This window comes from Oncorhynchus keta, chromosome 14 (assembly GCF_023373465.1).
Source record: "Oncorhynchus keta strain PuntledgeMale-10-30-2019 chromosome 14, Oket_V2, whole genome shotgun sequence".
Classification (NCBI taxonomy): Eukaryota; Metazoa; Chordata; class Actinopteri; order Salmoniformes; family Salmonidae; genus Oncorhynchus; species Oncorhynchus keta.
This window is the reverse complement of record NC_068434.1, coordinates 31,049,771-31,077,634: the sequence shown is the minus strand read 5'-3', so window position 1 is coordinate 31,077,634 and position 27,864 is coordinate 31,049,771. Positions and strand designations below refer to the sequence as shown.

Sequence of the window (27,864 nt, the reverse complement as noted above, 5' to 3'; positions counted from 1 at the left end):
TTGTGAAGTAGCCTAATATCTGGTATTTGACAGGCTAACAGCTTTCAGGCCTAACCATTCATAATCATTCCCCCCAGTCTCAGACGAGTCACAGACGTGGGCTATAATTAGAAGGTATAACCTCTAGTTGGCTACACTAGCCATAGCTTGTATATAAATGCTACTAGCCTATATATTTCGGTGTTTGGATGTTTTTAGTTCTGGATTAGGCGTCTGTGGTTTTTCATAGTAAAAGGTAGGCTTATTTGTCAAATAGAAATACCGGTATAAAAGAAACTGAGCGCCGTGGGCGGAGCTCCGGAGTTCATGACACAACATTGACAACAAGATCTGGTCGCGCGGGGCAGGACGAACTGTTCTGGCGCAAACAGCACATGCACCGTTCCAGGTTTAAATCGGTTAAGAACCTAGCCCAGTTACCATGAAGAGATATACAAATCCTTTCCTGCCTGCTCTGCCATTTCTTAGCAGACATGGGAGATAACTCCTTCCCAAGGATACAGAATCAAGACAGCGAACGACACCAGCCATCAACAAAAAGCGGGCAAGAGAAGAGCATAAATAAATGATCAGGATTAATTAATTATACGACCGACTCCTTAAAGGCAGATTATAGCGACCTATACAATACACCAACCACCATAATCAGTAAACTGTTTGTAGCTAACACACGTACAACATTTTACCATCGCGTGTACAAGAGTTCTTCCTGCAGACTATTTCTGGAATTCGATCGTAATCATGGAAACGTACACTGACGTTCTACTTGTTACCGCAAATGTTGGGTCATTATTCGACAATGTAAGTATTAACACCATTTCACCTAACGATATCCTATTTTAAGTCACGTTGAATGGTGATTCAACATGTCCAAGTGGAACAGCGAGATTCCTATGTAAGCAGTTACTACACCTGCCAGAGAACACCAGAACCGTTGCAAGACCAAACTCTACTACCTGTAACATTGTAGTTAACTACATTCGAATAGAGACCAGTTCAACTCCCACAGGCTGGCATCGGGCACGCAATCCAATATTTAATTGTATTATTATAGACCCTATAAAATAATATATATATTTTTACATTAAGCTACTTCTTTAGACTATTAAATGTAATCATGACAACCATGATTTCTGTAGCCTAAATGCTTTCTTCTCAAACTTTGAAGTAAATTGTTTAATGTTATTGTGGCTTCTGACGACACATTGTTTTCACTTCGATGGGCCTATACAACTGAAAGTCCTCTGTCTATAGTTATACTCGCCCCGTATTTATCGTGAGCTGTTGCGGCATGATTTTTGATGCGCGTGCGTGTTCTCACATCATATTGACAGATTCGCGGAGAGAATCTATCTACCTATCAAGCAACAACCGGTCCCAGTTCAAATCAAACAGGAAATTGATGGCGTGCATCAACGACACGTTTGAAGTTATTGCCGCGAAAGTGCAGTGTGCAACTTTTTATCATTCACTGAGCTCCCGCTCTGCTACTGCAGAAACAAGTGATTTGACATCATTTGTATCCTAGGCTACATTGTTGGCAATTTCATGTGTATGCCTATATTGTTTCAATACTGTGGGCCTAACACCTGTTATTAGTTACTACGGGTTAACAACATATACAATGCTGGTACCACAGTAGGCCTTACCTTACATAAGTATTTTACACATGATGACTGAAATAGGCCATGCTCATGGTCAGCATGGAATTGTCCATATTTGGGTGTAATTTTAAATAGGCTGCACAATAAAAACTTACATTATGCACAATTGCCTAAAGCAGGGTTTCCCAAACTCGGTTCTGGGGCTGGCCCGCTTGTTTACATGGTCGGACAGCGTTCCTGTGTAGATTAAATTACAGCAGAGCCAGCACAAGATATGGCTTGGAAAATGTACCTCAATCCATGGATCAGAAATGTGTTGTACTCAGAATTGTCCCCATGATTCCAGTTGAAGATTAAACAACTGGTAGTTTTTCCAGGAAACTGGCCTTTTGGTCCTCATGCTAGGTAGCAGAAGCCACAGCAGGCATTTTGGAATGCATTTGTCATCCCTCGATTGAGATACGTTTTCTGAGCTACATCTCGCGCCTGCTCCATGGTGTGTTAATCTACACAAGAATGCTTGTTGGATCTGCTGGCTACCTAAAGCAACTACCTCATGGCCCTAGACAACATTGTGCATTTACTTATTTCATTTCATTCCGAGGAAGTCCTTGTCTGGCTGTGAGGCTGAAACGTTTGCACAAAATGCAAGTCAGCTTGTTTTCTTTTAACTAATTGTCATTTTCCATGAAATCTGGTAAAATATTTGAAGAGGCAAGTATTGTGAGTTGAGATCATGGAGACGGTTGCCTTGATATAGTCATTTGTGTATGTGGTAATAACAGGACAAAATCAATAATATATGAGTAGACCTACTTTAAGTGGTTGTGATGAGAAATGCAAACACCAGTGCATTAGTTTTGTACTGTGGTGTCTGGGAAATCGGGGCTTAGCTGTCATTGTGACTGAGGGGGAGGGGGGTTACACTAATGGAAATTTGGCTCAGGACCATGTTTCCGGTTGCCCTATCTGGCCCAGTTGAAAACATGTCAGATCCCATTGTGGGTTCAAGAGATCTGTAAACAGATGATTATCTTCCCAGGGTTTCTTCATGCTTTTCTTATATGGCTGCCTAATACATTTAAACAAACCCTTCCAAACATGGAGAAAAGGTTATGCCTCACATTTTATGGCCTTTAGTCTCACCAGAGACTAGTAATCTTGGAGGCATATTTACACAAGAAAGATAGAAATCCAGGTTTTTTATTAAAAGACTATACTTCTAGATAAAATCAAATCACATTTTATTGGTCAGATGTTATTGTGGGTGTAGCGAAATGCTTGTGCTTCTAGTTATGACTGTGCAGCAATATCTAACAAGTAATGTCTAACAACTTCACAACATATACCCAATACACACACATCTAAGTAAGGAATTGAATTAAGAATATATAAATATATAGACCAGCAATGTCAGAGTGACATAGACCAATCTACAGTGGAATAGTATAGAATACAGTATATACAGTTTAAGTCTGAAGTTTACATACACTTAGGTTGGAGTCATTAAAACTAGTTTTTCAACCAACCACTCCACACATTTCTTGTTAACAAACTATAGTTTTGGCACGTCGGTTAGGACATCTACTTTGTGCATGACACAAGTAATTTTTTCCAACAATTGTTTTCAGACAGAATATTATAATTCACTGTATCACAATTCCAGTGGGTCAGAAGTTTACATACACTAAGTTGACTGTGCCTTTTAAACAGCTTGGAACATTTCAGAAAATTATGTCATGGCTTTAGAAGCTTCTGATAGGCTAATTGATATAATTTGAATCAATTGGAGGTGTACCTGTGGATGTATTTCAAGGCCTGCCTTCAAACTCAGTGCCTCTTTGCTTGACATCATGGGAAACTCAAAAGAAATCAGCCAAGACCTCAGAAAACAAATTGTAGACCTCCACAAGTCTGGTTCATCCTTGGGAGCAATTTCCAAATGCCTGAATGTACCACTTTCATCTGTACAAACAATAGTACAAAAGGATAAACACCATGAGACCACGCAGCCGCCATACCGCTCAGGAAGGAGACGTGGTGTGTCTCCTAGAGATGAACGTGCTTTGGTGCGAAAAGTGCAAATCAATCCCAGAACAACAGCAATGGACATTGTGAAGATGCTGGAGGAAACGGGTACAAACGCATCTATATCCACAGTAAAACGAGTCCAATATCGACATAACCTGAAAGGCCGCTCAGCAAGGAAGAAGCCACTGCTCCAAAACTGCCATAAAAAAGCCAGCCTACGGTTTGCAACTGCACATGCGGGACAAAGATCGTACTTTTTGGAGAAATGTCCTCTGGTCTGATAAAACAAAAATAGAACTGTTTGGCCATAATGACCATCGTTATGTTTGGAGGAAAAGGGGGTGGCTTGCAAGCCGAAGAACACCATCCCAACTGTGAAGCACGGGGGTGGCAGCATCATGTTATGGGGGTGCTTTGCTGCAGAAGGGTGGTGCACTTCACAAAATAGATGACATCATGAGGCAGGAAAATTATGTGGATATATTGAAGCAACATCTCAAGACGTCAGCCAGGAAGTTAAAGCTTGGTCGCAAATGGGTCTTCTAAATGGACAATGACCCACAGCATTCTTCCAAAGTTGTGGCAAAATGGCTTGAGGCAGCCTACAAACCTGACTCCGTTACACCAGCTCTGTCAGGAGGAAGGGGCCAAAATTCACCCAACTTATTGTGGGAAGCTTTTGGAAGGCTACCAAAACGTTTGACCCAAGTTAATCAATTTAAAGGCAATGCTACCAAATGCTAATTGAGTGTAAGTAAACTTCTGACCCACTAGGAATGTGATGAAAGAAATCAAATCGGAAATATATCATTCTCTCTGCTATTATTCTGACATTTGACATTCTTAAAATAAAGTGGTGATCCTAACTGACCTAAGACAGGGAATTTCTACTATGATTAAATATCAGGAACTGTGAAAAACTGAGTTTAAATGTATTTGGCTAAGGTGTATGTAAACTTCAGACTTCAACTGTACATATGTGATGAGTAATGCAAGATATGTAAACATTATTGAAGTGACTGGTGTTCCATTTATTAAAGTGGCCAATGGTTTCAAGTCTGTGCATATAGGCTGCAGCCTCTCTGTGCTAGTGATGGCTATTTAACAGTCTAATGGCCTTGAGATAGAAGCTGTTTTTTAGTCTCTCTGTCCCAGCTTTGATGCACCTGTACTGACCTCTCCTTCTGGATGATAGCGGGGTGAACTGGCAGTGGCTCGAGTGGTTGTTGTCCCTGATTATCTTTTTGGCCTTCTTGTGAAATCTGGTGGTTTAGGAGTCCTGGAAGGCAGGTAGTTTGCATTGTGCAGACCGCACCACCTTCTTGTGGGCGGTGAAGTTGCGTACCAGGCAGTGGTACAGCCCAACAGAATGCTCTCAATTGTGCATCTGTAAAAGTTAGTGAGGGTTTTAGATGACAATCCAAATTTCTTCAGCTTTCTTCACCACACTGTCTGTGTTGGTGGACCATTTCAGTTTGTCAGTGATGTGTACGCCAAGGAACTTAACTTTCCACCTACTCCACTGCTGTCTTGTGGATGGGGGGTGCTCCCTCTGCTGTTTCATGAAGTCCATGATCATCTCCTTTGTTTTGTTGACGTTGAGTGAGCAGTTATTTTTCTGGCACCACAGTCCCAGAGCCCTCACCTCCTTCCTGTAAGCTGTCTCATCATTGTTGGTAATCAAGCCTACTACTGTTGTGTCGTCTGCAAACTTGATGATTGAGTTGGAGGTGTCCTTGGCCACGCAGTCATGGGTGAACGGGGAGTACAGGAGGGGTCTGAGTACGCACCCTTGTGGGGCCCCAGTGTTGAGGATCAGCGAACTGAAGGTGTTGTTTCCTACCTTTACCACCTGGGGGATGGCCCGTCAGGAAGTCCAGAACCCAATTGCACAGGGCGGGGTTCAGACCCAGGGCCTCCAGCTTAATGATGAGCTTGGAGGGTACTATGGTGTTGAATGCTGAGGTCACAAAAAGGTCACCAGGCCATTAAATTAAAGGAACTTTACTTGTCAAGGAGAGAACAGTGCAAATCACTTCTAGGATTAGAAATGTTAGGCCTACCTTTCTTTAGAGGTTATGATGGAACAGAGAGTGATGGTGCTACAGGACATGTACAGTGCATTCGGAAAGTACTCAGACCCCTTGACTTGTTCCACATTTTGTTACATTACAACCTTATTCTAAAATTGATGAAATTCATGTTTACTCATCAATCTACACACAATACCCCATAATGACAAAGTGAAAATAGTTTTTTAGAAGTTTGATCAAATGCATAAAAAAAATAAAAAGCAGATGCCTTATTTACATAACTATTCAGACCCTTTGCTTTGAGACTCGAAATTGAGCTCAGGTGGATCCTGTTTCCGTTGTTCATCCTTGAGATGTTTCTACAACTTGTTTGGAGTCCACCTTTGGTAAATTCAATTGATTTGACATGATTTGGAAAGTCACACACCTGTCTATATAAGGTCCCACAATTGACAGTGCATGTCTAAGAAAAAAGCCATGAGGTCGAAGGAATTGTGAGTAGAGCTCCAAGACAGGATTGTGTGGAGGCACTAAGCAATCAGGGGAGAAGGGCCTGGGTCAGGGAGGTGATTCTCTGGCCTGATGAAACCAAGATTGAACTCTTTGGCCTGAATGCCATGTCACGTCTGGAGGAATCCTGGGATCAGCCTTATGGTGATGCATGGTGGTGGCAGCATCATGTGGTGGGATGTTTTTCAGTGGCAGGGACTGGGAGACTAGTCAGTCGGGGAAAGATTCATGGAGAAAACTACAGAGATCCTTGATGAAAACCTGCTCCACAGCGCTCAGGACCTCAAGACTGGGGTGAAGGTTCACCTTCCAACAGGACAATGACCCTAAGCACACAGCCAAGACAACGCTGGAGTGGCTTCGGGACACGTCTCTGGTGTTTCAACAAAGTACTGAGAAAAGGGTCTGAATACTTATGTAAATGTGATATTTAAGTTTTTTATTTTGAAGGAATCAACTGTTTTTGCTCTGTCATTGTGGGGTATTGTGTGTAATTTGATGAGGGAATAAGGCTGTAACATAACACATTTTGGAAAAGTCAAGGGGTCTGAATACTTTCTGAATGCACTGTATGAAATGTTTCAGTCTCAGTTCCAGACTTCTGCTATTAAACATGCCCACATTACCCCTGGAAACAAACATCACCTGTGGTGCAGTATAAAGTTAAGGTCAAAATTGTTACAGGCTTTGGTTTTTCCATTTATTTTTTGAGGTTGGACTTTGGCACGTACTGTGGGGGGCACCGATTGTTGTCACCTCTTTAGTACGCATGTGTTATACCTGTGCCATGTCGTTAGTGGGAAGGTGATTCACCTGTGCTGGACCAGGTGCTATTTAAGAGTGGCTGGCCGGTGCTCCGGTTGTCTTGAGAGATGTGGAGGGTCAACAAACACTTTCTCTTACTTGGAAAGGATGGACTTACAAGGGTGCCTTAGGCTGGAGTTACCCAAAGCAACTTTCACGCAACTTTGTCTGCTTGCACCCCAAGAAACTGAAAGGAATGGACACAAGGCACTGTAATGAAATATTTCAGACAAGCCCTTCAAAACCTTTGCAAATAAAATGTCATCTCAGCATCTGTTTTTAGGCCTAATCATGCTTTTTTATGGATAAGATTAATTGGGAAAAGACGGTACAGGACACATGCAGTTGGGTTTCTTCAGTCAGGCACCTGTATTATGGATGAGCTGCTCTCCCGTCAGGCCATGGTGCCTGGGCAGCCGGGCATGGTGGGCAGCAGCAGTCATGTGGCCATGCAAATGCACTATGCAAAGCCAGCTACAGCTCTGGCAGATTGGCCTGCATCCGGCTGGCCCTGGAGAATACAGCACAGTCTGTATTCTGGCCGGGCACTGGGGGAAACACAAACACACACTGTACTCTGGATACTTAGTAGCTCACAGAGGTTCCCTGGAAATATTTAGTTGAAGAACAGACATTAAACAAAATGGAAGGATACATGTTAATTCAATCTCACATTGTTACAGTGTATACATCAACAGGCAGGCTTGCTAATAATGTTACAGTTTAGGGTCTGATTCTTTATGCCACTTATGTAATAAACATATTACAACCGTTCCAGAGGAACATTTGTTTTTTAATTGCATAGGTTAAGCGTTTAACATATAATTTGTAAGTCGCTCTGGATAAGAGCGTCTGCTAAATGACTTAAATGTAAATGTAATTGTACCTGTTGGTGTGTGGGTGTTTATCTGTGTAAATCTTACTGTATGTCCCAACAAAACATTTTACAAGACTGTCATGTTGTGCTTATCCGCCTGCCTACCTCATGCATGTTTTATATCTTCCACCGTCAAGTGCTAATATATAATTAAACATGGCCTTTGGTCAGTGTATAGGAAAGGTGCCTGGCAGGGTTGATTGGTAAACCTGGGTTGACAAGATAGCACCCTAGGATCTCATTTAAACCATTCTGTTTATGCCCTTTGTTTTCAATATCTCAACTGTTCGGTTATTATTTTTGGTAGAAACCATGTGTGAACTGAATTATTATTTTCTTCTTCTTCAACCCACAGGTGGGTGAGATTGAGAGTGACTGGCTTCGCGAATTATTTGGGGTGAGTTTGGGATCCCTTTCAGGTGTCCACTATGGATTCTCACATTTTTACTGTTGACATGCAAACACCTTAAGCCATCCTCTCATGTTGAGATTGAATCATGAACCCTCCTGGATGGCGGACTTATAAATCGAATAGATACTGTCTCCTTTCCCAAAGAGGTGAAGAAGACACATTCCACTATTTAGCCAACACATTACGCATACCGGTAGTCAAATTCCAAAGAAATTATTATTATTAAGAAATAACATTTACTTGACATTAGATTTCAGTAGGATGCCCCACATTTGACCACCATTATGGCACATGGTTGTGGTAGTTTAATGGCTTGCCTGATGTCTATGTCTTGTCACAGACTGTCCAGAGTCACAAACCACGCTTCATCGCCCTGCACTTCCAGGAGGTTGGAGGCAAGGACTACATGGTCAATATGGGCCATGCGGAGAACTTCTTCTGGTAAGACATCGCTGTGCTAAACTCTCAATGGGACACTTTCAAAAGTATCCACAAATGCTGCCCAGACTCCTTACAGTTTAATGACCAACATATACAGTATAACTTCATGATTCATCTGGAAGGTAATGTGGTAGAAGGGTTTTTAGCTGTGGTCATGAAATCTGTGTCAAAGACTATAATGTTATCATAACCTCAGGACATCAACTGCCATTATCTATATAAGAGAGGGTCCAAATACAAGTGTACAGTGTTAGAGACAGTTACTTCAGTGTTTTAGATTTTGAGTTGTTCAGTTTATCCTCTTCTGGGCTTTAGGAACATTGAGTCCAGTGAGGAGATGAGGGACTTTGACAGGGTCTGCATCTATGTGGACAACCACTTTAAGAACGTGGACAGCTTCACGGTGAGTACTACAGGACTGCACTGATCAACTGACAGAAGTTGAATTGAAAGACTCAGTCAAGCTCAGTCAATAACATCGATATAGTGGAGCTTGATGAACAGGAGGCGTAGGTAAAGCAATAACATGTTGTGAAAGCCCTTACCAGGGTTACCATTGGTGTCTTTGCCTTTAGAATACCTAGTGTATCGCCTACAGCAGGGATTCACAAACTTCTTTGCATAGGCAACCCCTTTTATGATAGCAAATTCATCAGGGACACCCTCATAATATCAGAACACAACTCCTACTTTAGAGTGCGATTAAAAATATAATTTCTTGCAGTTTTACTATGATTTCCGCAGTGCATGGTTGAACTAATCAAGTTTCGGGCCTTAGGAAATATTAAAGCTCCCGCACTTGGCATCAGAGAGAACATTTATAAGTGCATTAATATTTTGAGATCTGGCCATGGACCCTGCAGTACCTCCGCAGACCCCACTTTTTTTTTAGACAGCCATATATCTCTGTGACCACAAGGTGGGGCCCTGCTCCACACTAGAGCTCTAATGAGGGCCAGGGCTTCTCATCAATGCTATGTTGGGTATTTTTAGACTGAGAAACAGGGATTCTTTGGTTAATATAGCATAATAGAACATTACAAATACATGGTACTGTACATACACATGATACATTTACATGTTCTGCTTTCCAATGCAAAATGCTATGTTCAGGAGGACATCCATTCTGTACAAGTTATGGTCTAAATGCTCTTTGGTTTTATTGAAATAACATGACATTTAAGTATACCCAATACAATGTGTTTAACATGACCATAGGGTGAGGCTTTAAATTATTGTTTCATCACAAAGACAGGGTAGTGAACAATTTGGCCTGAAAAAGAGCAGGTATCCATGTTGTGACATGCTTTTCTCAATAGTACAGTACAAAGGAGGACCAAACTCCTACAACATGAATGAAGTGCATGGTGGACCCTAACCCACTGGACAGTTCAGATTTATCATTGACTGAGGAGATCATAGTATATTTGACCGTTGGAACTAGGGTGATATTAGTTTGACCTCAGTGTGAATGTCACAGGGCAAGACTTTATGTTACGTGCTGAGTTTGTTTCACCTGTGAAAGGACACTGTTGTATCCTCCCATGTAGTTAATTACAACATGACAATGTGTGGGGGGTATCTCAGAGAGTATAATGTACAGTACGCTCTGAAAGTTATAAAGTGTGAGTACGGACAGAGGTGCTGTGTTTAAAGGCTGGTTTATACACTTGCTCTTGGCTCTCCCCTAGTCCTATATCCTCATCTATCCTCTGGCCCCCCAACTCTCTCTTTATGTGACTACAATATATACGGCTGTGTGTCTGTGCAGCGCTAAACTATCATTATAGAGTTGTCAGCAGGCTGTCTGGGTCCTGGATAGTGTCTCAATCTCCACACCTGTCCAGACCAGCTCCATCTTCAGCCTCCCCTCTAATGGCCTCTGTACCTGGAATAAAGACTGTTTCCAGTGTTGCTTGTTCTGAGCCACCTTAGTTCTAAATGAGCCATGTCATATCGAGCCTGGTTCATAAATGGACTGGTCAACACAACACACAGGTCTAGTTGTTGCTTAAATCCAATCTTGGGAGGGTCCATCCCCATCATGTGCAGAGTTTCACAGGATTAAACCCACCCAAGCTAGACCCCAACACTGGAGCCATGACAGTGGGGTCAATGGATCGGTCTACACTCGGAGGTGTGTGAAGTGGAGGGGAAAGTCAATGTCCAGGTGTGGGGAGACAGGCCCAAATCAATAAATGTAACTCTAGATTAAAACTATTGATCCCAGCCCATTTGTAAACAATAAATAAGGGCTGAGGGGAGTGGGGAGTGGCGGACATCTGGGACTATGTTTCCCCTGTGCTTGGTTGTCTGTGCCCCTCCCCCACCTGCCCTAAGAGGGCTGGAGCCCCCAATGCCACATTCTCATTTCGTCTGTGCCACCAGCATTGATTTTCAATTAGTTTCCCCTCGGCTGTGGATCAGCAGCTCCCTGGTCAGAGGGAGGGGGGGTCTATGTTCAGAGGGGCTGTGAGGAGGGGGGCAGTCATGCATGCATTCCCTGTATAAATGGTGTTTTGATCAAAAATCACTTGTAAGTCAATCGCTTTTTATTAAACTGTGCACAAACCTGATTGATGAAGATGGGTCCTTGGCAGAGTATGTGGAGGAGAACCTTTCTGTGTGTGTTTCAATTTTTAAAAAGGCACAGCAGACTTCTACAGTCATAAAATTGTTTTACAGTTTTAAGAATATCCTCCCAAAATGTAATTGCTATTGATAACATCACTATATAGACATTAGACAATGTTTATTAGTTGGTAAACACTCAAACCTGCCTACCATGTTTTCTTTCAAACTAATGCATTCGATTTGATTTAATAACTGCTGTAACTCATGTTAGTGATTCAGCTGAAGTCAGCCGATGTTAGATTTAACTTGCAAAACCGTCACTTTAGTCCGAACCTCCTCTAACCCCCGTCCCCTCCTTCTCCAACTTGGACAGGTCTGTCCCTAATCGCTGGTCACCCTGACTGGTCGTAATAGGGACAGCTCCGTCCCATTAAATGAGGATCGCTCTGGCAGTGAAGATGAATGGTATCTTCAGGGAGCGATCTGTCATGCCGGAGGGGAATAGAGCGGCCCGTCACACCTAGGGTTGCACGTTTTGGGGAATATTTAGAGGTAAAAACTTTCTGTGGGAATATATGGGAAATATATGTAAATTAATATGATTTAAATATAGATGTTTTTTGCATTGGATATACAGTGCCTTGCGAAAGTATTCGGCCCCCTTGAACTTTGCGACCTTTTGCCACATTTCAGGCTTCAAACATAAAGATATAAAACTGTATTTTTTTTGTGAAGAATCAACAACAAGTGGGACACAATCATGAAGTGGAACGACATTTATTGGATATTTCAAACTTTTTTAACAAATCAAAAACTGAAAAATTGGGCGTGCAAAATTATTCAGCCCCCTTAAGTTAATACTTTGTAGCGCCACCTTTTGCTGCGATTACAGCTGTAAGTCGCTTGGGGTATGTCTCTATCAGTTTTGCACATCGAGAGACCTTCTACATTAGCTGCAGTGAAATGTTTCCACACATCAGACAGTGCCGTGGCATTTTCCTGTAAAGATTAGGGGAAAACATTGTAAAAAATAAAATAAAAACTCCAAATACATTCCATGTGCAGACATATAGTTAAGCAGCTAGGTTAAACAACTCCTTTGTAATATAAGTGTTTTAAAATGAAACATGGGAACAGTTGAACTAACACTCCTCAGTTAGCAGGCTCAATCAAGCTAAAATACACATGGTAGCAAAAACTAACTAGCAGAAATTGTTAACAAGTTAGAAATGATTTAAACACACTTTGCTGTAGGCTACGATTTACTAGTTGACAAAAAATATATTCACCCCACCCAATATTGTAATCAAAACTTAACAGAAAGCATGTAGTCCTTGGCTCACAGTGTAGTAGTGTGCAAGATCTTGAGAATCATCAGCACATGTGATGGAATAATGCACTGTGCATGCAATTCCATTGAATTGGGGATAGTTTAAACAAAATATGCCACAAGACCTAGAATTGCCTTATGTGTATCCCACAAAAAAATGTTTACTGTTATAAGCTAATTCCAAGGCTTAACTTCCCACGGAAAATTTCTGGAAAAATTCCTGAAATTTACCGGAAAGTTTCCAACACTTGGCAAACCTAATCACGCCCGAGACCCTCTGGGTGCCGCCAATTTTTTTCCGGCCCGCAGCCAGCACGGCAGCCCTACTGTTTAATACATTTTCAATTGTTTTAATTTTCTGTCTTTATTGAACTCAGAAGGCATGATTAATCAGAGCAGGCAGTTAGTACATTAAAAATGGTCACATCAGGATGATTGAGTGCTAAAGTGTGTGTGTGTGTGGTGGGTGCACGTTTGATTGTGTACTGTATACATGTTATTGCAGTAAAGCTATGTGTTTCTGTGGACAATAGTGAGGTGAGCATAATATAATTTCTTGAAAGAGGGAAGGTTTGAGATACTGGGTGGGTGTGTGGCTGTGTGTGAAAGGAGACTAGAACTACTGAAGATGATAATGATGTATATATAATATTATGGAATCAGATCATGTTGCATGATACTCCTTGATGAATCAGAAATGAAGTTATTTCTTTAAGTCATTATGACCGAAGGTTTACAGTAAAGCCTAAATGTGCTATATCGGACCAGAATGCCCAAGAATGTCGCGTGAGCATGTTGCAGTTAGTCAAGCTGTTTCGCAAGAGTTGATGACGTTGATATTTTAAACCGAAACAAGATTTGAGGGAAGTCTGTGGTGTGCAAAGTACAGTTGAAGTTGGAACTTTACATCCACTTAGGTTGGAGTCATTAAAACTCCTTTTTCAACCACCACACATTTCTTGTTAACAAACTAGTTTTGGCAAGTCATTAGGACATCTATTTTGTGCATGACACAAGTAATTATTCCAACAATTGTTTACAGACAGAATATTTCACTTATATTTCACTGTATCACAATTCCAGTGGGTCAGAAGTTTACATACACTGTGCCTTTAAACAGCTTGGAAAATTCCAGAAAATGATGTCATGTCTTTAGAAGCTTCTGATAGGCTAACTGACATAATTTGAGTCAATTGGAGGTGTACCTGTGGATGTATTTCAAGACCTACCTTCAAACTCAGTGCCTCTTTGCTTGACATCATGGGAAAATCAAAAGAAATCAGCCAAGACCTCAGAAAAAGAAATGTAGACCTCCATAAGTCTGGTTCATCCTTGGGAGCAATTTCCAAATACCATGTTCATCTGTACAAACAATAGTACAAAAGGATAAACACAATGAGACCATGCAGCCTCCATACCGCTCAGGAAGGAGACCGGTTGTGTCTAGAGATGACTTCAACTGTATTTCTGGAAGAATGCAATATTGGAACATGAGAGAACTTGATAATGTCTTTATATTTTATCATCACTGCAGCAAACTGACATTCTCAGCAATTGTTTAAAGGAGCTTGTATTGTATTCCTTGTCCTTACAGGCCCTGGGAAGCATGTACTTCATCCACAAGTCATTGAAAAACATCTACCAATATGATTTTAATGGTAAGAACATTACAATCATATCTATATCAAGTCACTATTGACTTTGAATAACAAAAGATGAATGACATTTTGTTATCACTTTATGATTTATCACTTCCATTCGGGCCCTGCACGTGGCGATCATTTCAGAACATCTGTATCAGTCCTGGTGTGCAAACTTGGCCCTTTGTAATGGATCACTATTATAATATAGAGTTTGGCACAAAACAGTTTAGGAGGTAAGAGCAATTTGGTATGTCAGTCTGGAGATTCCCATCTGTGTATTTTGATAACAAGTCGGAACATCTTTTAAACACTGCAGTGTGATGGCCACCTCTTCTGGCTAAACCTATCAGGGAATCTGAATTGAAAATGGGATGTGTTATTTTCTTGTTTCATAGTCCAGTCACGTTAGGCATGACAAATATCTTCAGAAAAGGCTTATGGAAAAGCCATAAAAATCCCAGGCCTGCCATGTTCTGTGTCGCCAGTCAGATTGGTGCAGAGCGAACAAACGATGCCTAATAGCCTTATTATAGATCCTCTGGTCACGTATGCTGCTGTGATCAGCTTAACATCACTTTATTGATTGGTGTTTGCATGTTTTCTCACTCTTTTACCCTTCCTACCTCTCTCCCCCTCACAGTTAAAGATTTTAAAGCAGTGTCTGGACAAAACAAGTATGTGGGATCCCTGGATGGAGTAACCACAATGGAGAAAGAAAAATTCCCGAAGAATTTCTGGCCTGATGTGAGTGTGTGTGTACGGTGGGGTGGGGTGGGTGTTCAGGGTGACCCAGGAGGTGTTGGAACAAATATGTGAGTGGGGGCTAAAGGGGGAGTCTATCTGACAGGGATATGAGACAAATTGTATGGATAATTACCAGCATGGCCCTCCAATTAGTTAGCTAAATGGTGGTACAGTATTTGGTGAACATTTAACATACAAAACATTCATCTGTATACATTTTTGTTTGTGATGTGTTTTGCAGTTCAAATGGTCTAGGAAGGGCTTCATGAGGACCCGGTGGATCATTCACAACCAGTACGTACTCTAGTCTAGTGGTTCCCAAACGGTGGGTCGGGTTGACATGTTTTTGTGCGTAGAATTTATATATATTACATTTTTTACATAATGTTCAGAATGGAAAAACGCTTTCCGTGTGAACTTAAATGACTTAAACCAAATAGAAAGTATGTAGAAAAGATAAAAAGACCTATATACAGTGCATTCACAAAATATTCAGACCCCTTGACTTTTTCCACATTTTGTTACATTACAGCCTTATTCTGAAATGGATTAAATAAAATCACCCTCATCAGTCTACACACAATACCCAATAATGACAAAGAGAAAACAGGTTTTTAGAAATTTTAGCTAATTTATTACAAATAAAAAACAGAAAACACAAATGTACAAGTATTCATACCCTTTGCTACGAGACTTGAAATTGAGCTCAGGTGCATCCTGTTTACATTGATCATCCTTGAGATGTTTTTACAACTTGATTGGAGTCTACCTGTGGTAAATTGAATTGATTGGACATGATTTGTAAAGGCATACCACTGTCTTTATAAGGTCCCACATTTTACAATGCATGTCAGAGAAAAAAACAAGCAAAAAGGTCGATGGAATTGTCAATATAGACAGGATTGTGTCGAGCCACAGATCTGGGGAAGGGTACCAAAAAATGTCTGCAGCATTGAAGGTCCCCAAGAACACAGTGACTTCCATCCTTCTTAAATGGGAGAAGTATAGAATCACCAAGACTCTTCCTATAGTTCCTGGACAAATGGAGCAATCAGGGGAGAAGGGCCTTGGTCAGGGATTTCCTCTCTGGAGATGGGAGAACCTAACAGAAGGACAATGATCTCTGCAGCACTCCACCAATTAGACGTTTGTAGTAGAGTGGCCAGACCGAAGCCACTCCTCAGTAAAAGGCATATGACAGTGTGCTTGGAGTTTGCCAAAGGGCACCTAAAGGCTGTCAGACCATGAGAAACAAGATTCTCTAGTCTGATGAATGCCAAGTGTCGCGTCCAGAGGAAACCTGTGAAGCATGGTGCCTTTTTCAGCAGCAGGAACTGGGAGACTAGTCAGGCTTGAGGAAAAGATGAATGGAGCAAAGTACAGAGAGATCCTTGATGAAAACCTTCTCCAGAGCGCTCAAGACCTCAGACTGGGGTGAAGGTTCACCTTCCAACAAGACAACGACCCTAAGTACACAGCCAAGACAACACAGGAGTGGCTTCGGGACAGGGTTCTGAATGTCCTTAAGTGGCCCATCCAGTGCCTGGTCTTGAACCTGATCAAACATCTCTGGAGAGACCTGAAAATAGCTGTGCAGCGATGCTCCCCATCCAACCTGACAGAACTTGAGAGGATCTGCAACGAAGAATTTGAGAAATTCCCCAAATACGGGTGTGCCAAGCTTGTAGCGTCATACCCAAGAAGACTCGAGGCTGCAATTGTTGCCAAATGTTCTTCAACAAAGTACTGAGTAAAGGGTCTGAAATACTTATTTAAATGTGATATTTCCATTTTTTAATGGGGTATGGTGTGTAAATGAGGGGAAACTATTTTATCAATTTTAAAATAAGGCTGTAACGTTTTAATGCTTAAGCATAAGATCACTGCATTAGCCATGGCAAAATGTAGGAAAGTAGTTGAAAAACTGCACAATTTTCTCCTCAAACAAGATGATATTCTTTATTTATTTATTTTTGTCTGTGTATGTTTTTTCACCGCTCAACCCTCAGTGGGTCACGACTCAAGACACCTCAATTGATGGGTCACGAAGAGAAAAGTTTGGGAACCCCTGCTCTAGTCTACTGACCTACTGCTCTACTCTTCTCGATTCTACGTACTCTACTGTCTACTGTCACAGCTCATTAATAGATGGAGAGCCGGCTGTCATCCCGTTACTCAATGAATTCAGTGGTTAAAGCTGAAGCTCAGCCCTCTGTGTCCTCTGCACAATAGTTACTGCTTGCTCTCCTGTGTCACTACCACCCGTTCTTAGACAAAAGGACAACATAGCCCGCCTGTTGGATGCACATTCGTTGTTTTCAGGTGGCAGCAGCAGAAAAGGAGTGAATGCTCGGCACAGAAGACTAATGTGTTTGTTTGTGGACTAGCATTACCTCAAGTGCCCTCACTAATAACTAAACTCTTCATAACTGGCATCACTGAACAGCACACACACAGACACGCTTCTAAATCGAATAGGAGGACAAATATCTTCCCAATGCTCCCTTTTTTAATAGATATGTCTGCCAATTCTCATTTTGTGTGTGTGTGTGCTCTCTGCAGGGGTCTGGACCTAGTCAACGTACACCTTTTCCATGATGCCTCCAACCTCATTGCCTGTAATGCCAGTCCCTCCATCTACTCAGCCAACCGCCAGAAGGCCCTCAGATATGTCATCAATAGGTTAGCCTGCCCATTCTCAGCTTTGAAGAACAACTTAAGTGCACCTACTTGAGAGATATACTGTAAGCCCACTTGGGAATCTAGATAAAGAAAATAGTTGGTTTGCAAGTGTATGTAGATCTGCGTTTACAATCATTTAAAAAAAAGAGAACTCAATTTATAGGCTAAAACATTTGACTCATACCCGTGTCATTTCCTTCCAGGATATCAGAGAGCAGCTACACTCCACTCCCCTTCTTCCTGTTTGGGGATTTCAACTTCCGCCTGGACACCCTTAGCCTGGTCCAGGTATTATATGACACACTTCCTCAAGAATTTAATTAGAATCAGAAAATCAGGAAACCTTACTAATGGTCAGCTGACTGACTTTTTTTTAAACCAAACTGTGTGTGGTGTGTTTGTGTGTTCTAGAACTTGTCCACTTCAGCAGAGGTGCAGACAGTGAAGAAGGACAGCAGTAACGAGGTGGAGAAAATAATCTGTGAGGAAAAGGACAATGACCACAAGGTGAGCCTCCCCATCCATCCACATCTTCCATCCTACTGCCTCCTTGTTGTTATTCAGATTCAGACGTTTACTGTATCCCCAATTCCTTCATCTCAAGATTCTTCTCCATATTGAGACCAAGTTGTTTGCCTACCTGCACCAGGCAGTGTTCAGAGAGGACAACGGCAGGGCGGTGAGAACATTTTCTACTGTACACATCAACTAATTTACACCCCACCCATATTAATATCATGATCTACTGCTCACTGCCTTGACAACAATCATAACTAAGCGAAGGACCCAGGGACTGAACACCTCCGTCTGCAACTGGACTTCCTGACGGGACGCCCCCAGGTAGTGAGGGTAGGCAACAACGCAGCCGCCATACTGACCCTCAACACAGGGACCCCTCAGTGGTGCGTGCTTAGTCACCTCCTGTAATCCCCGTTCACCCTCGACTGTGTGGCCGTGCACAACACCAACACCATCATTAAGTTTACAGACAACACGACGGTAGTGGGCCTGACCACCAACGACGATGAGACAGCCTATAGGGAGGAGGTCAGAGACCTTGTCAAAGACTCCAGCCACCCAAGTTATAGACGGTTCTCTCTGCTACCGCATGGCAAGTGGATGCACCTTCTGGAACCAACAGGACCCTGAACAGCTTCTAACCCCAAGCCATAAGACTGGTGAATAGTTAGTTAAATAGTTAACCAAATAGCTTCCCGGACTATCTGCATTGACCATTTTTTGCACTAACTTCTTTTGACTCATCGTATAGCTGCTACTACTGTTTACTGTCTGCCACTTTATTCCTATTTGCTGTATATGCACATATCTACCTCAATTACCTCATACCCCTGCACATCAACTCGGTACTGGTACCGCGTGTATCATTGTGTATCTATTATTATGTGTTTTATTACGTGTTCTGTTATTTCTCTATTTTCTTTCTCTCTGATTGTTGGGAAGGGCCCGTAAGTAAGCATCTCACTGTTAGTCTACGCCTGTTTACGACGCACGTGACGTGTAGCATTTGATTTGATTACTGCCTTGGCTACCAGTTCCTAAACTGAAAACAACCACAGATGCTTCATTAAATTAATTAATTCAATTACATCCTACCACAGAGGTAGTTATGAAATTGAATTTTCACATTATGCATATGTTTATGGTTTGCAGATTACTACATGTTTTGGTTCCTCCAGTAATTGTTAATCCTTCTATATCGCTCAGATTTTGAAATATGACAAGGAGATTGCAGCCTTTCAAGATGTCATTGCCGAGGAAGAAATCCTGTTTCCACCCAGGTAAGCCTCATCCCTGACAGCCCTGTTACTATTACTGTCACTATTACTACTACCTGACGATGCCATGTTGTCGGTCGGTCTGTCTCTGTCAGTTACCCCTACAGTGAAGACTACACTAAACCCACCCAGTACATGAACACTCGCTGCCCCTCCTGGTGCGACCGTATCCTCATGTCTCACACTGCCCAAGACATCATCCACAGGGTGAGTAAGCTGGCAAACGCTCTGCCATCAACACTTACTGACTAGTTGATTCATTTATTTTATTTACTATGGAGGCACTTTCTGTAGGCCTATTAAAAAAAAATGTTTCATTTCAGAGGGATGAGGGAGAGAGCAGTGTGGTTTACAACATACTGGGCCCTAATGTCTGCATGGGCGACCACAAAGTAACCTTTATTTATACATACATACATACATACATACATACATACATACATGCATGCATGCATACATACATACGTGCATACATGCATGCATACATACATATGTAACATGTCTGCTCTTGAAAATGGCCCTTGATAAACAGGACTTAACTGATGAACCATTGTGTATTCTTCCTTTTTCCCCAGCCTGTTTTCTTGTCCTTTGCACTGAAGACAAATGGCCATTGACAAGGATCCCTCTGTGGTAAGAGTATATGTGCTAGTGAGTGTATGTTCTTCTGTAGGTTTACAGGATTATATCCAGGGGGTCTCTGAAATAGCGATCACAGGCCGTAATCTTGTCCACCTCCCAGGCCTTATTCTCCAGAGAGCGATAGACCAGGCTGGCCCAGTGGAGTGCTGTTGGGATATGAACTAAAATGAAGTGCCTCTGTGGACAAACTGCATCCTTTGTCCATAATGTAGCTGGACCATCTGTCTATAGAATCCTCTCCACTGTCACTGTGTGTGGCTACACTAAGCCCAATGTGGGTCCTCTTTTCATTCATTACCAGACAGATCGCCACCCAGAGAGACATTCATTGTGCAGGGCAGTGTATTGGCATTTTTACGGCTGTGATTTTGTTTTGCTGCCATTTCTATGACTTTTTCATATGATGGTTTTCTCCTTAAAGAGGTTTTCTCTTCAGAAGTTTCTAACAGTGACAAAAGCCATGGTTCAGAAAGACTTACAGCTGTCAATGAGCTTTTCAATGAGGGGACAGCATACCAAAGCATATAATATGTGATTCTCTGGTCTGCCATGGCTATCCTGGTCCCATCTATGAATCCAGCAGGATTTCACACAATTTGGACTTGTATCTTTTGTTTTTTTAGGAACTCCTTTAGCAATCCTATATCATTAATTTACACATTGAAACAATTTATAGATGATTTCCAGATGTTACTGTATGTTTTCCTTGTGCATGGTAAATAGAGTTAACTTTTTTCCCATTATCTAAGCCAGTGTCTATCCAACATTGGTCATCACCATCACACACTCCCACTCCGCTATCCGTACCAGAGGATAAACAGAGCAGCTCCTACCCAGTCACGGCACCCAGCCTCTCACCGAAGTGCATGCAATTCAGTCAGTTTCCAACCAACCAAGCCTCTCATTCTATTCTCCTCTCACTCCAAGTTATTGATTGCAATGACTTGGGTGACATCATCACAGATTTGATCATCAGCATTATGGATTTTTTTGACAGACAATTTGCTCTGTCCTGTGCTTGGCCATACGTCTCTCGCCATCCATACCCCAAAATGTACACCGAGATGGTATTTTCTGGGAGTCCTCTCTTCAGTGATGGATCGTTGGAATAGGACCAACGTAAAGACAATCGACTATGTGACCGTGGGACTGCTGATGTTTAGGCCATGGTCTTGTCAGGGAGGGACCAGCTCTCGCCCAATGGGAGGAAGGAGACATGTGAGGACACACACACATATACACACTCTGGCACTCTGCCAAGTAAATACCCTGACTTTAGCTGGTCAAACGGTTTTAAAGTGTCAAGGGATTATAATGAAGTATTGACCATTCCTTCTGACATTCCTGAATGGAATATCCATGCATGCTTTTAATTTGTATGTTAGTAGTCTTTTATTTTCTTACTGTTTTAACTGTTTACCATCAACATAAGCATGCTGAAAGCAAACACTCACAAACACATTAAACAAAAGCTGCTACAGTATTTCAATGCACTATCAGCATGTTTGTCAGAATAGAGCAGTAGTGTAATACACATTTCTCTGTGCATTATTATGTTGTGCAGTCTTTTGTTGGAAACATACATTTTTACCAGTATGTACATACTATCCCAGCTCATCCTTGGAACACTGAACTCCAACAAAACGCTCCATTTGCCTCCTAATGCCACGCTGAGGTCATTTTTCCTAACCTACTATCTCAATGGTGTTATAAACTCAGCTTAAATCAATAAAATGATGTAAAAGACCAGTGGGCCAGATTCAGGCTGGGAGCCCATAAGGTCAGTATGAAATGTGGAATGGGCGCCTTCCTTTCCCATCAGACCTCTGCCTTGGATTCCCTCAGCCTCTAAAGTGTAGATTCTACATGCTGCTGAATACTGATGATCACAGCTCTGCCTGCCTGTTACCACACTCTGCTGGGTATACTCTCTGGTGGCTTGTACGTTGACATATTATGGGGTGGGCCTATGTAATGTACAACCATGGTTCAACTGTAAGGTTAGTCTACTCTATCGGACATCAGAGCAGACATGGGTGGCTAAATGTTGTGTCGGCTTCTGTGAATATTCAATTAAATGGAAATGTTCCACATTCAGACAATATCAGCACAAAAATACACCAAGCTTGCTACATCAGTCACTGATAGGAGTTGATTTTGCTGCTCCCTTATAAGGACATCACGATTTATGTAGTCTTATTTTAATTAATGATGCGTATTGCCGGTGGTACAGTAGGTAGCTACATTCTTGTTACCACGAAGTGCTTTATTCCACAAACTATGACTGGGTCCTTTAAAGTAGCTCCTAAGAGATTCATAAATATGTTTTCATTTGTTTTTAGAGAATTGAAGAGTGTGCTAATAGAGATTTCTCTTGTTCAGGGGAGCTGACACGATGTTATTCTGTTTTTAATAATGTATCCATTGTTTTACAAGCAGCATCTTCTGGACTCTTTCAGTTACTGTGATCAGTTTGATTGTTTTACCAAACAATAACTTGTTTACTATCCCCCTCTTTAATTTGAATGTGGATGTGTCTGGAATGGATGTTTGATACTACCTTCACATGCACATCCATGCACACGTTCACACAGGCCAAGTTTGAACAATTTGAAGCTTGACACCTACGTATTATTTTGGTTACAGTTATTTTATTGAGGATATCTCTATGTTTTATGTTTATTTGTGCTGTAGCAACCTCTTCAGATCTTTGTTCATTGTCCATGTTCTGTTTTGTATGAAATTGAGGGATAGTTTGCATCATTTTGCTTTGATAAGGACTATTTCAAAGACTTAAAATATAATAATGGATTTCTTATTGATTTAATAGTTGTATCAAATATTCAGAATGCACTTAAATGTTAAATGCCTATTAATGAAGTTATTCAAATGTTGTACTCTTATTTTAAGGTAGAAAATGCATAATTTGTCATCAATCTTCCTCTGTAGTATGTGGTGATTGACTGACACTCAATCTGCTGTGAAGTAATTATAGACTGATATGACAAGGATTCATTAGTTCAAATGTATATATAGATTATCCTTGTAATTTGGACCTTGTCAAATGTCCTTAATTAGTTTACAATCAATAATGTATGGGTCTGCGTGGAAAGTGCAAGGCCCACTCAATCATATACTTATACTAGTTGATTCAAGGTATTGTCAACATATTGTAATGCCCTTAGAGTTCAACATGAGGCCAGTAGTATTGTTAGATGGAGTGGACTAATGCCGTTTTAAAATTTTCTGGTTGAACACAAAAAAAACACTATACTCATGTAATGCTTCCAGTTTTGTAAATAAATGTTGACCACTGCAATTACATTACTGTATTATTCTCCCTTAATGAGATTATATTCACTGGACACACTGGTTGAATCAACTCTGTTTCTATGTAATTTCAATTAAATTCTGCTAAACCAACATGTAATATACTTTGAATTAACTTCTGCGCCCAGTGGGTTCCTTGTAAAACCAATGTCAATGTTATTGCTGCTAGCTTGATTCTTCTCAGCTGGCATTTTACTTGCACCTCTCGCAGGGTAATGCAAGTGTTTTTCTTTGGGTAGGTAACTATGATCGCTATTTGTCTTTCTAGTTCTGCTACACCAGTAATGGCATGTCCCGCATGACACAAACATTTCCATTTGATTTCAGATTAAGTTCTTAAGGAACTGCTTCACTCCAATGTTTGCAGCCAGAACTGGATGCACCTGAAATGTAACATACAATACCATAGTCGACACAACACAAGTTCACCTTTAATGTAGAAAACAAATTGGTCTGCATAATTCTAGGACTTTGTGTGAAATATATGGGATATTAAAGCGCCCTCTCAAGGTGGAATGGGCTGGCTACTTTGGACCGTCAAAACTGGCCAAGTTTTTCGATTGATACCCTTTAAGGCTCCAGAAAGAAGAAGTCAACTGAAATTGTGAGTTGCATTAAAGAAGACAAATGTTGATCCAATACCGTTGTCTTAGATTTATCTTCAATGCAAAGGCAAAAGCATCAGCAGAAACAGTACAGTCTGCAGTGAGCAGCTGGAATCTAATGTTCACCAAAAACAATGGAAATGGCCTTTCCTTGCTTGGATGATAAAAATGTCTATGAATATGCATGTCTCATTTCTGAACCGCTTCTGCATTTATCACAGAACTGGGCTACTCTTAAATAGACTGCATGTAAGTAAAGTGTGAATCCAATTGGTGCAATATCCACTGATGTGATCAGCTGATACCACCACTCTCGGGTTTCTCTTTTGAACTGCTTTCGCTTGATATAAAAGTCCAAGTGAAAAAGTAGATTTCTAAGATGACCAGTTCTACACATGCTTCCTTGATGCACACATGCACTGGTGTCTCTTGCTGCCATTGCCATTACTGGTGTAACTAGCTGTTACTATTTCTGCTTGCTGTTTTCTGATATCCAATTACCACTCCAGCCTTCAACTGTGTGGGTTCTGTTCCTTCAGGGGATTTGGTATAGCATATCGTACTGATCTGTAGTTGTTTTATCATCTGTGTATGATGCTTTGCTCTGGCAGTGAGCTACTCTGAAGGAGCAGAGCCTAAAGCCTAGACTATGCATTGCAATTCTATCTAATACATGGCTAAACGTGGCATTTCCTTTCTGAAATGAAGTTGTACCAGAACGGCCTAATGTGTTCTGAGACTTTCCTAGATTCAGTGACAGTTGAAGTACCAGCATTCTGTTTAACACTTATTTGGTTACTTCATGGTTCCGTATGTGTTATTTTATTGTTTTGATGTCTTCACTATTATTTTACAATGTAAAAATAAAGAAAAACCCTTGAATGAGTAGATATGTCCAAACTTTTGACGGGTACTGTATATACAGTGGGGCAAAAAAGTATTTAGTCAGCAACCAATTGTGCAAGTTCTCCCACTTAAAAAGATGAGGCCTGTAATTTTCATCATAGGTACACTTCAACTATGACAAACAAAATGAGAAAAAACAAATCCTGAAAATCACATTGTAGGATTTTTAATACATTTATTTGCAAACTATGGTGGAAAATAAGTATTTGGTCACCTACAAACAAGCAAGATTTCTGGCTCTCACAGACCTGTAACTTCTTCTTTAAGAGGCTCCTCTGTCCTCCACTCGTTACCTGTATTAATGGCACCTGTTTGATCTTGTTATCAGTATAAAAGACACCTGTCCACAACCTCAAGCCTATGTTTGCAATTACAGAGATATACGTTTCCCTTAGTTCTTGACCAGGTTTGCACACACTGCAGCAGGGATTTTGGCCCACTCCTCCATACAGACCTTCTCCAGATCCTTCAGGGCTGTCGCTGGGCAATACTTACTTTCAGCTTCCTCCAAAGATTTTCTATTGGGTTCAGGTCTGGAGACTGGCTAGGCCACTCCAGGACCTTGAGATGCTTCTTACGGAGCCACTCCTTAGTTGATGTGGCTGTGTGTTTCGGGTCGTTGTCATGCTGGAAGACCCAGCCACAACCCCTCTTCAATGCTCTTACTGAGGGAAGGAGGTTGTTGGCCAAGATCTCGCGATACATGGCCCCATCCATCCTCCCCTCAATATGATGCAGTCGTCCTGTCCCCTTTGCAGAAAAGCTTCCCCAAAGAATGATATTTCCACCTCCATGCTTCACGTTTGGGATGGTGTTCTTGGGGTTGTACTCACCTTCTTCCTCCAAACACGGCGAGTAGAGTTTAGACCAAAAAGCTCTATTTTTGTCTCATCAGATCACATGACCTTCTCCCATTCCTCCTCTGGATCATCCAGATGGTCATTGGCAAACTTCAGACGGGCCTGGACATGCGCTGGCTTGAGCAGGGGACCTTGCGTGCACTGCAGGATTTTAATCCATGACGGCGTAGTGTGTTACTAATGGTTTTCTTTGAGACTGTGGTCCCAGCTCCCTTCAGGTCATTGACCAGGTCCTGCCGTGTTGTTCTGAGCTGATCCCTCACCTTCCTCATGATCATTGATGCCCCACGAGGTGAGATCTTGCATGGAGCCCCAGACCGAGGGGGATTGACCGTCACCTTGAACTTCTTCCATTTTCTAATAATTGTGCCAACAGTTGTTGCCTTCTCACCAAGCTGCTTGTCTATTTTCCTGTAGCCCATCCCAGCCTTGTGCACGTCTACAATCTTAACCCTGATGTCCTTACACAACTCTCTGGTCTTGGCCATTGTGGAGAGGTTGGAGTCTGTTTGATTGAGTGTGTGGACAGGTGTCTTTTATACGGGTAACAAGTTCAAACAGGTACAGTTAATACAGGTAATGAGTGGAGAACAGGATGGCTTCTTGAAGAAAAACCAACAGGTCTGTGAGAGCTGGAATTCTTACTGGTTGGTTGGTGATCAAATACTTATGTCATGCAATAAAATGCAAATGAATTACTTAAAAGTCATACAATGTGATTTTCTGGATTTTTGTTTTAGATTCAGTCTCTCACAGTTGAAGTGCACCTAAAAAGTACAGACCTCTACATGCTTTGTAAGTAGGAAAACCTGCAAAATCGGCAGTGTATCAAATACTTGTTCTCCCCACTGTATGTGCTAGTGAGTGTGTAGTGTATGTTCTGTAGGTTTACAGGATTATATCCAGGGGGTCTCTGAAATAGCGATCACAGGCTGTAATTTTGTCCAGCTCCCGGGCCTTATTCTCCAGAGAGCCATAGACCAGGCTGGCCCAGTGGAGTGCTGTTGGGATATGAACTAAAATGAAGTGCCTCTGTGGACAAACTGCATCCTTTGTCCATAATGTAGCTGGACCATCTGTCTATAGAATCCTCTCCACTGTCACTGTGTGTGGCTACTACACTAAGCCCAATGTGGGTCCTCTTTTCATTCATTACCAGACAGATCGCCACCCAGAGAGACATTCATTGTGCAGGGCAGTGTATTGGCATTTTTACGGCTGTGATTTTGTTTTGCTGCCATTTCTATGACTTTTTCATATGATGGTTTTCTCCTTAAAGAGGTTTTCTCTTCAGAAGTTTCTAACAGTGACAAAAGCCATGGTTCAGAAAGACTTACAGCTGTCAATGAGCTTTTCAATGAGGGGACAGCATACCAAAGCATATAATATGTGATTCTCTGGTCTCCCATGGCTATCCTGGTCCCATCTATGAATCCAGCAGGATTTCACACAATTTGGACTTGTATCTTCTTTTGTTTTTTAGGAACTCCTTTATCAATCCTATATCATTAATTTACACATTGAAACAATTTATAGTTGTTTTATAGATGTTACTGTATGTTTGCCCTCCTGTGTTTATGTTAAAGAGTTATCTTTTTTCCCATTATCTAAGCCAGTGTCTATCCAACATTGGTCATCACCATCACACACTCCCACTCCGCTATCCGTACCAGAGGATAAACAGAGCAGCTCCTACCCAGTCATGGCACCCTGCCTCTCACTGAATTGCATGCAGTCAGTCAGTTTCCAACCAACCAAGTCTCTCACATTCTATTCTCCTCTCACTCCAAGTTATTGATTGCCATGACTTGGGTGACTTCATCACAGATTTGATCATCAGCCTTATGGATTTTTTTGACAGACAATTTGCTCTGTCCTGTGCTTGGCCATATGTCTTGCCAAGCAGACCCCAAAACGTACACCGAGATGGTATTTTCTGGGAGTCCTCTCTTCAGTGATGGATCATTGGAATAGGATTTGCTGGATGGAATAGGACCAACGTAAAGACAAACTGTGACTGATATGGAATTTTGTTATCAA

At 41.6% G+C, this 27,864-nt stretch overlaps 2 protein-coding genes across 13 annotated transcripts in view; one reads left to right on the top strand and one right to left on the bottom strand.

Moving 5' to 3' along the window:
- LOC118393200 (prolactin-releasing peptide receptor-like) overlaps window positions 1-27,864 on the bottom strand; it is a 377,063-nt gene that overhangs the window by 89,701 nt on the left and 259,498 nt on the right. The gene's annotated exons all lie outside the window — the stretch shown is intronic.
- On the top strand, window positions 305-27,724 carry LOC118393208 (inositol polyphosphate-5-phosphatase A-like). 12 transcript variants are annotated; one of them, XM_035785662.2, is made up of 16 exons: window positions 305-801; window positions 8,215-8,256; window positions 8,612-8,712; window positions 9,028-9,115; window positions 14,211-14,274; window positions 14,900-15,003; window positions 15,245-15,297; window positions 17,566-17,685; window positions 17,889-17,973; window positions 18,097-18,192; window positions 18,290-18,364; window positions 19,411-19,484; window positions 19,577-19,688; window positions 19,805-19,873; window positions 20,057-20,114; window positions 27,441-27,715. In XM_035785662.2, the coding sequence occupies exons 1-15, from the start codon at window positions 742-744 to the stop codon at window positions 20,096-20,098; spliced, it is 1,185 nt and encodes a 394-aa protein (XP_035641555.1). In that variant the 5' UTR covers window positions 305-741; the 3' UTR covers window positions 20,099-20,114; window positions 27,441-27,715. The 12 variants fall into 12 exon arrangements, with proteins under 12 accessions (XP_035641555.1, XP_035641554.1, XP_035641553.1 ...); XM_035785661.2 differs by having other exon boundaries at window positions 27,437-27,715; XM_035785660.2 differs by lacking the exon at window positions 27,441-27,715 and adding an exon at window positions 20,877-24,946.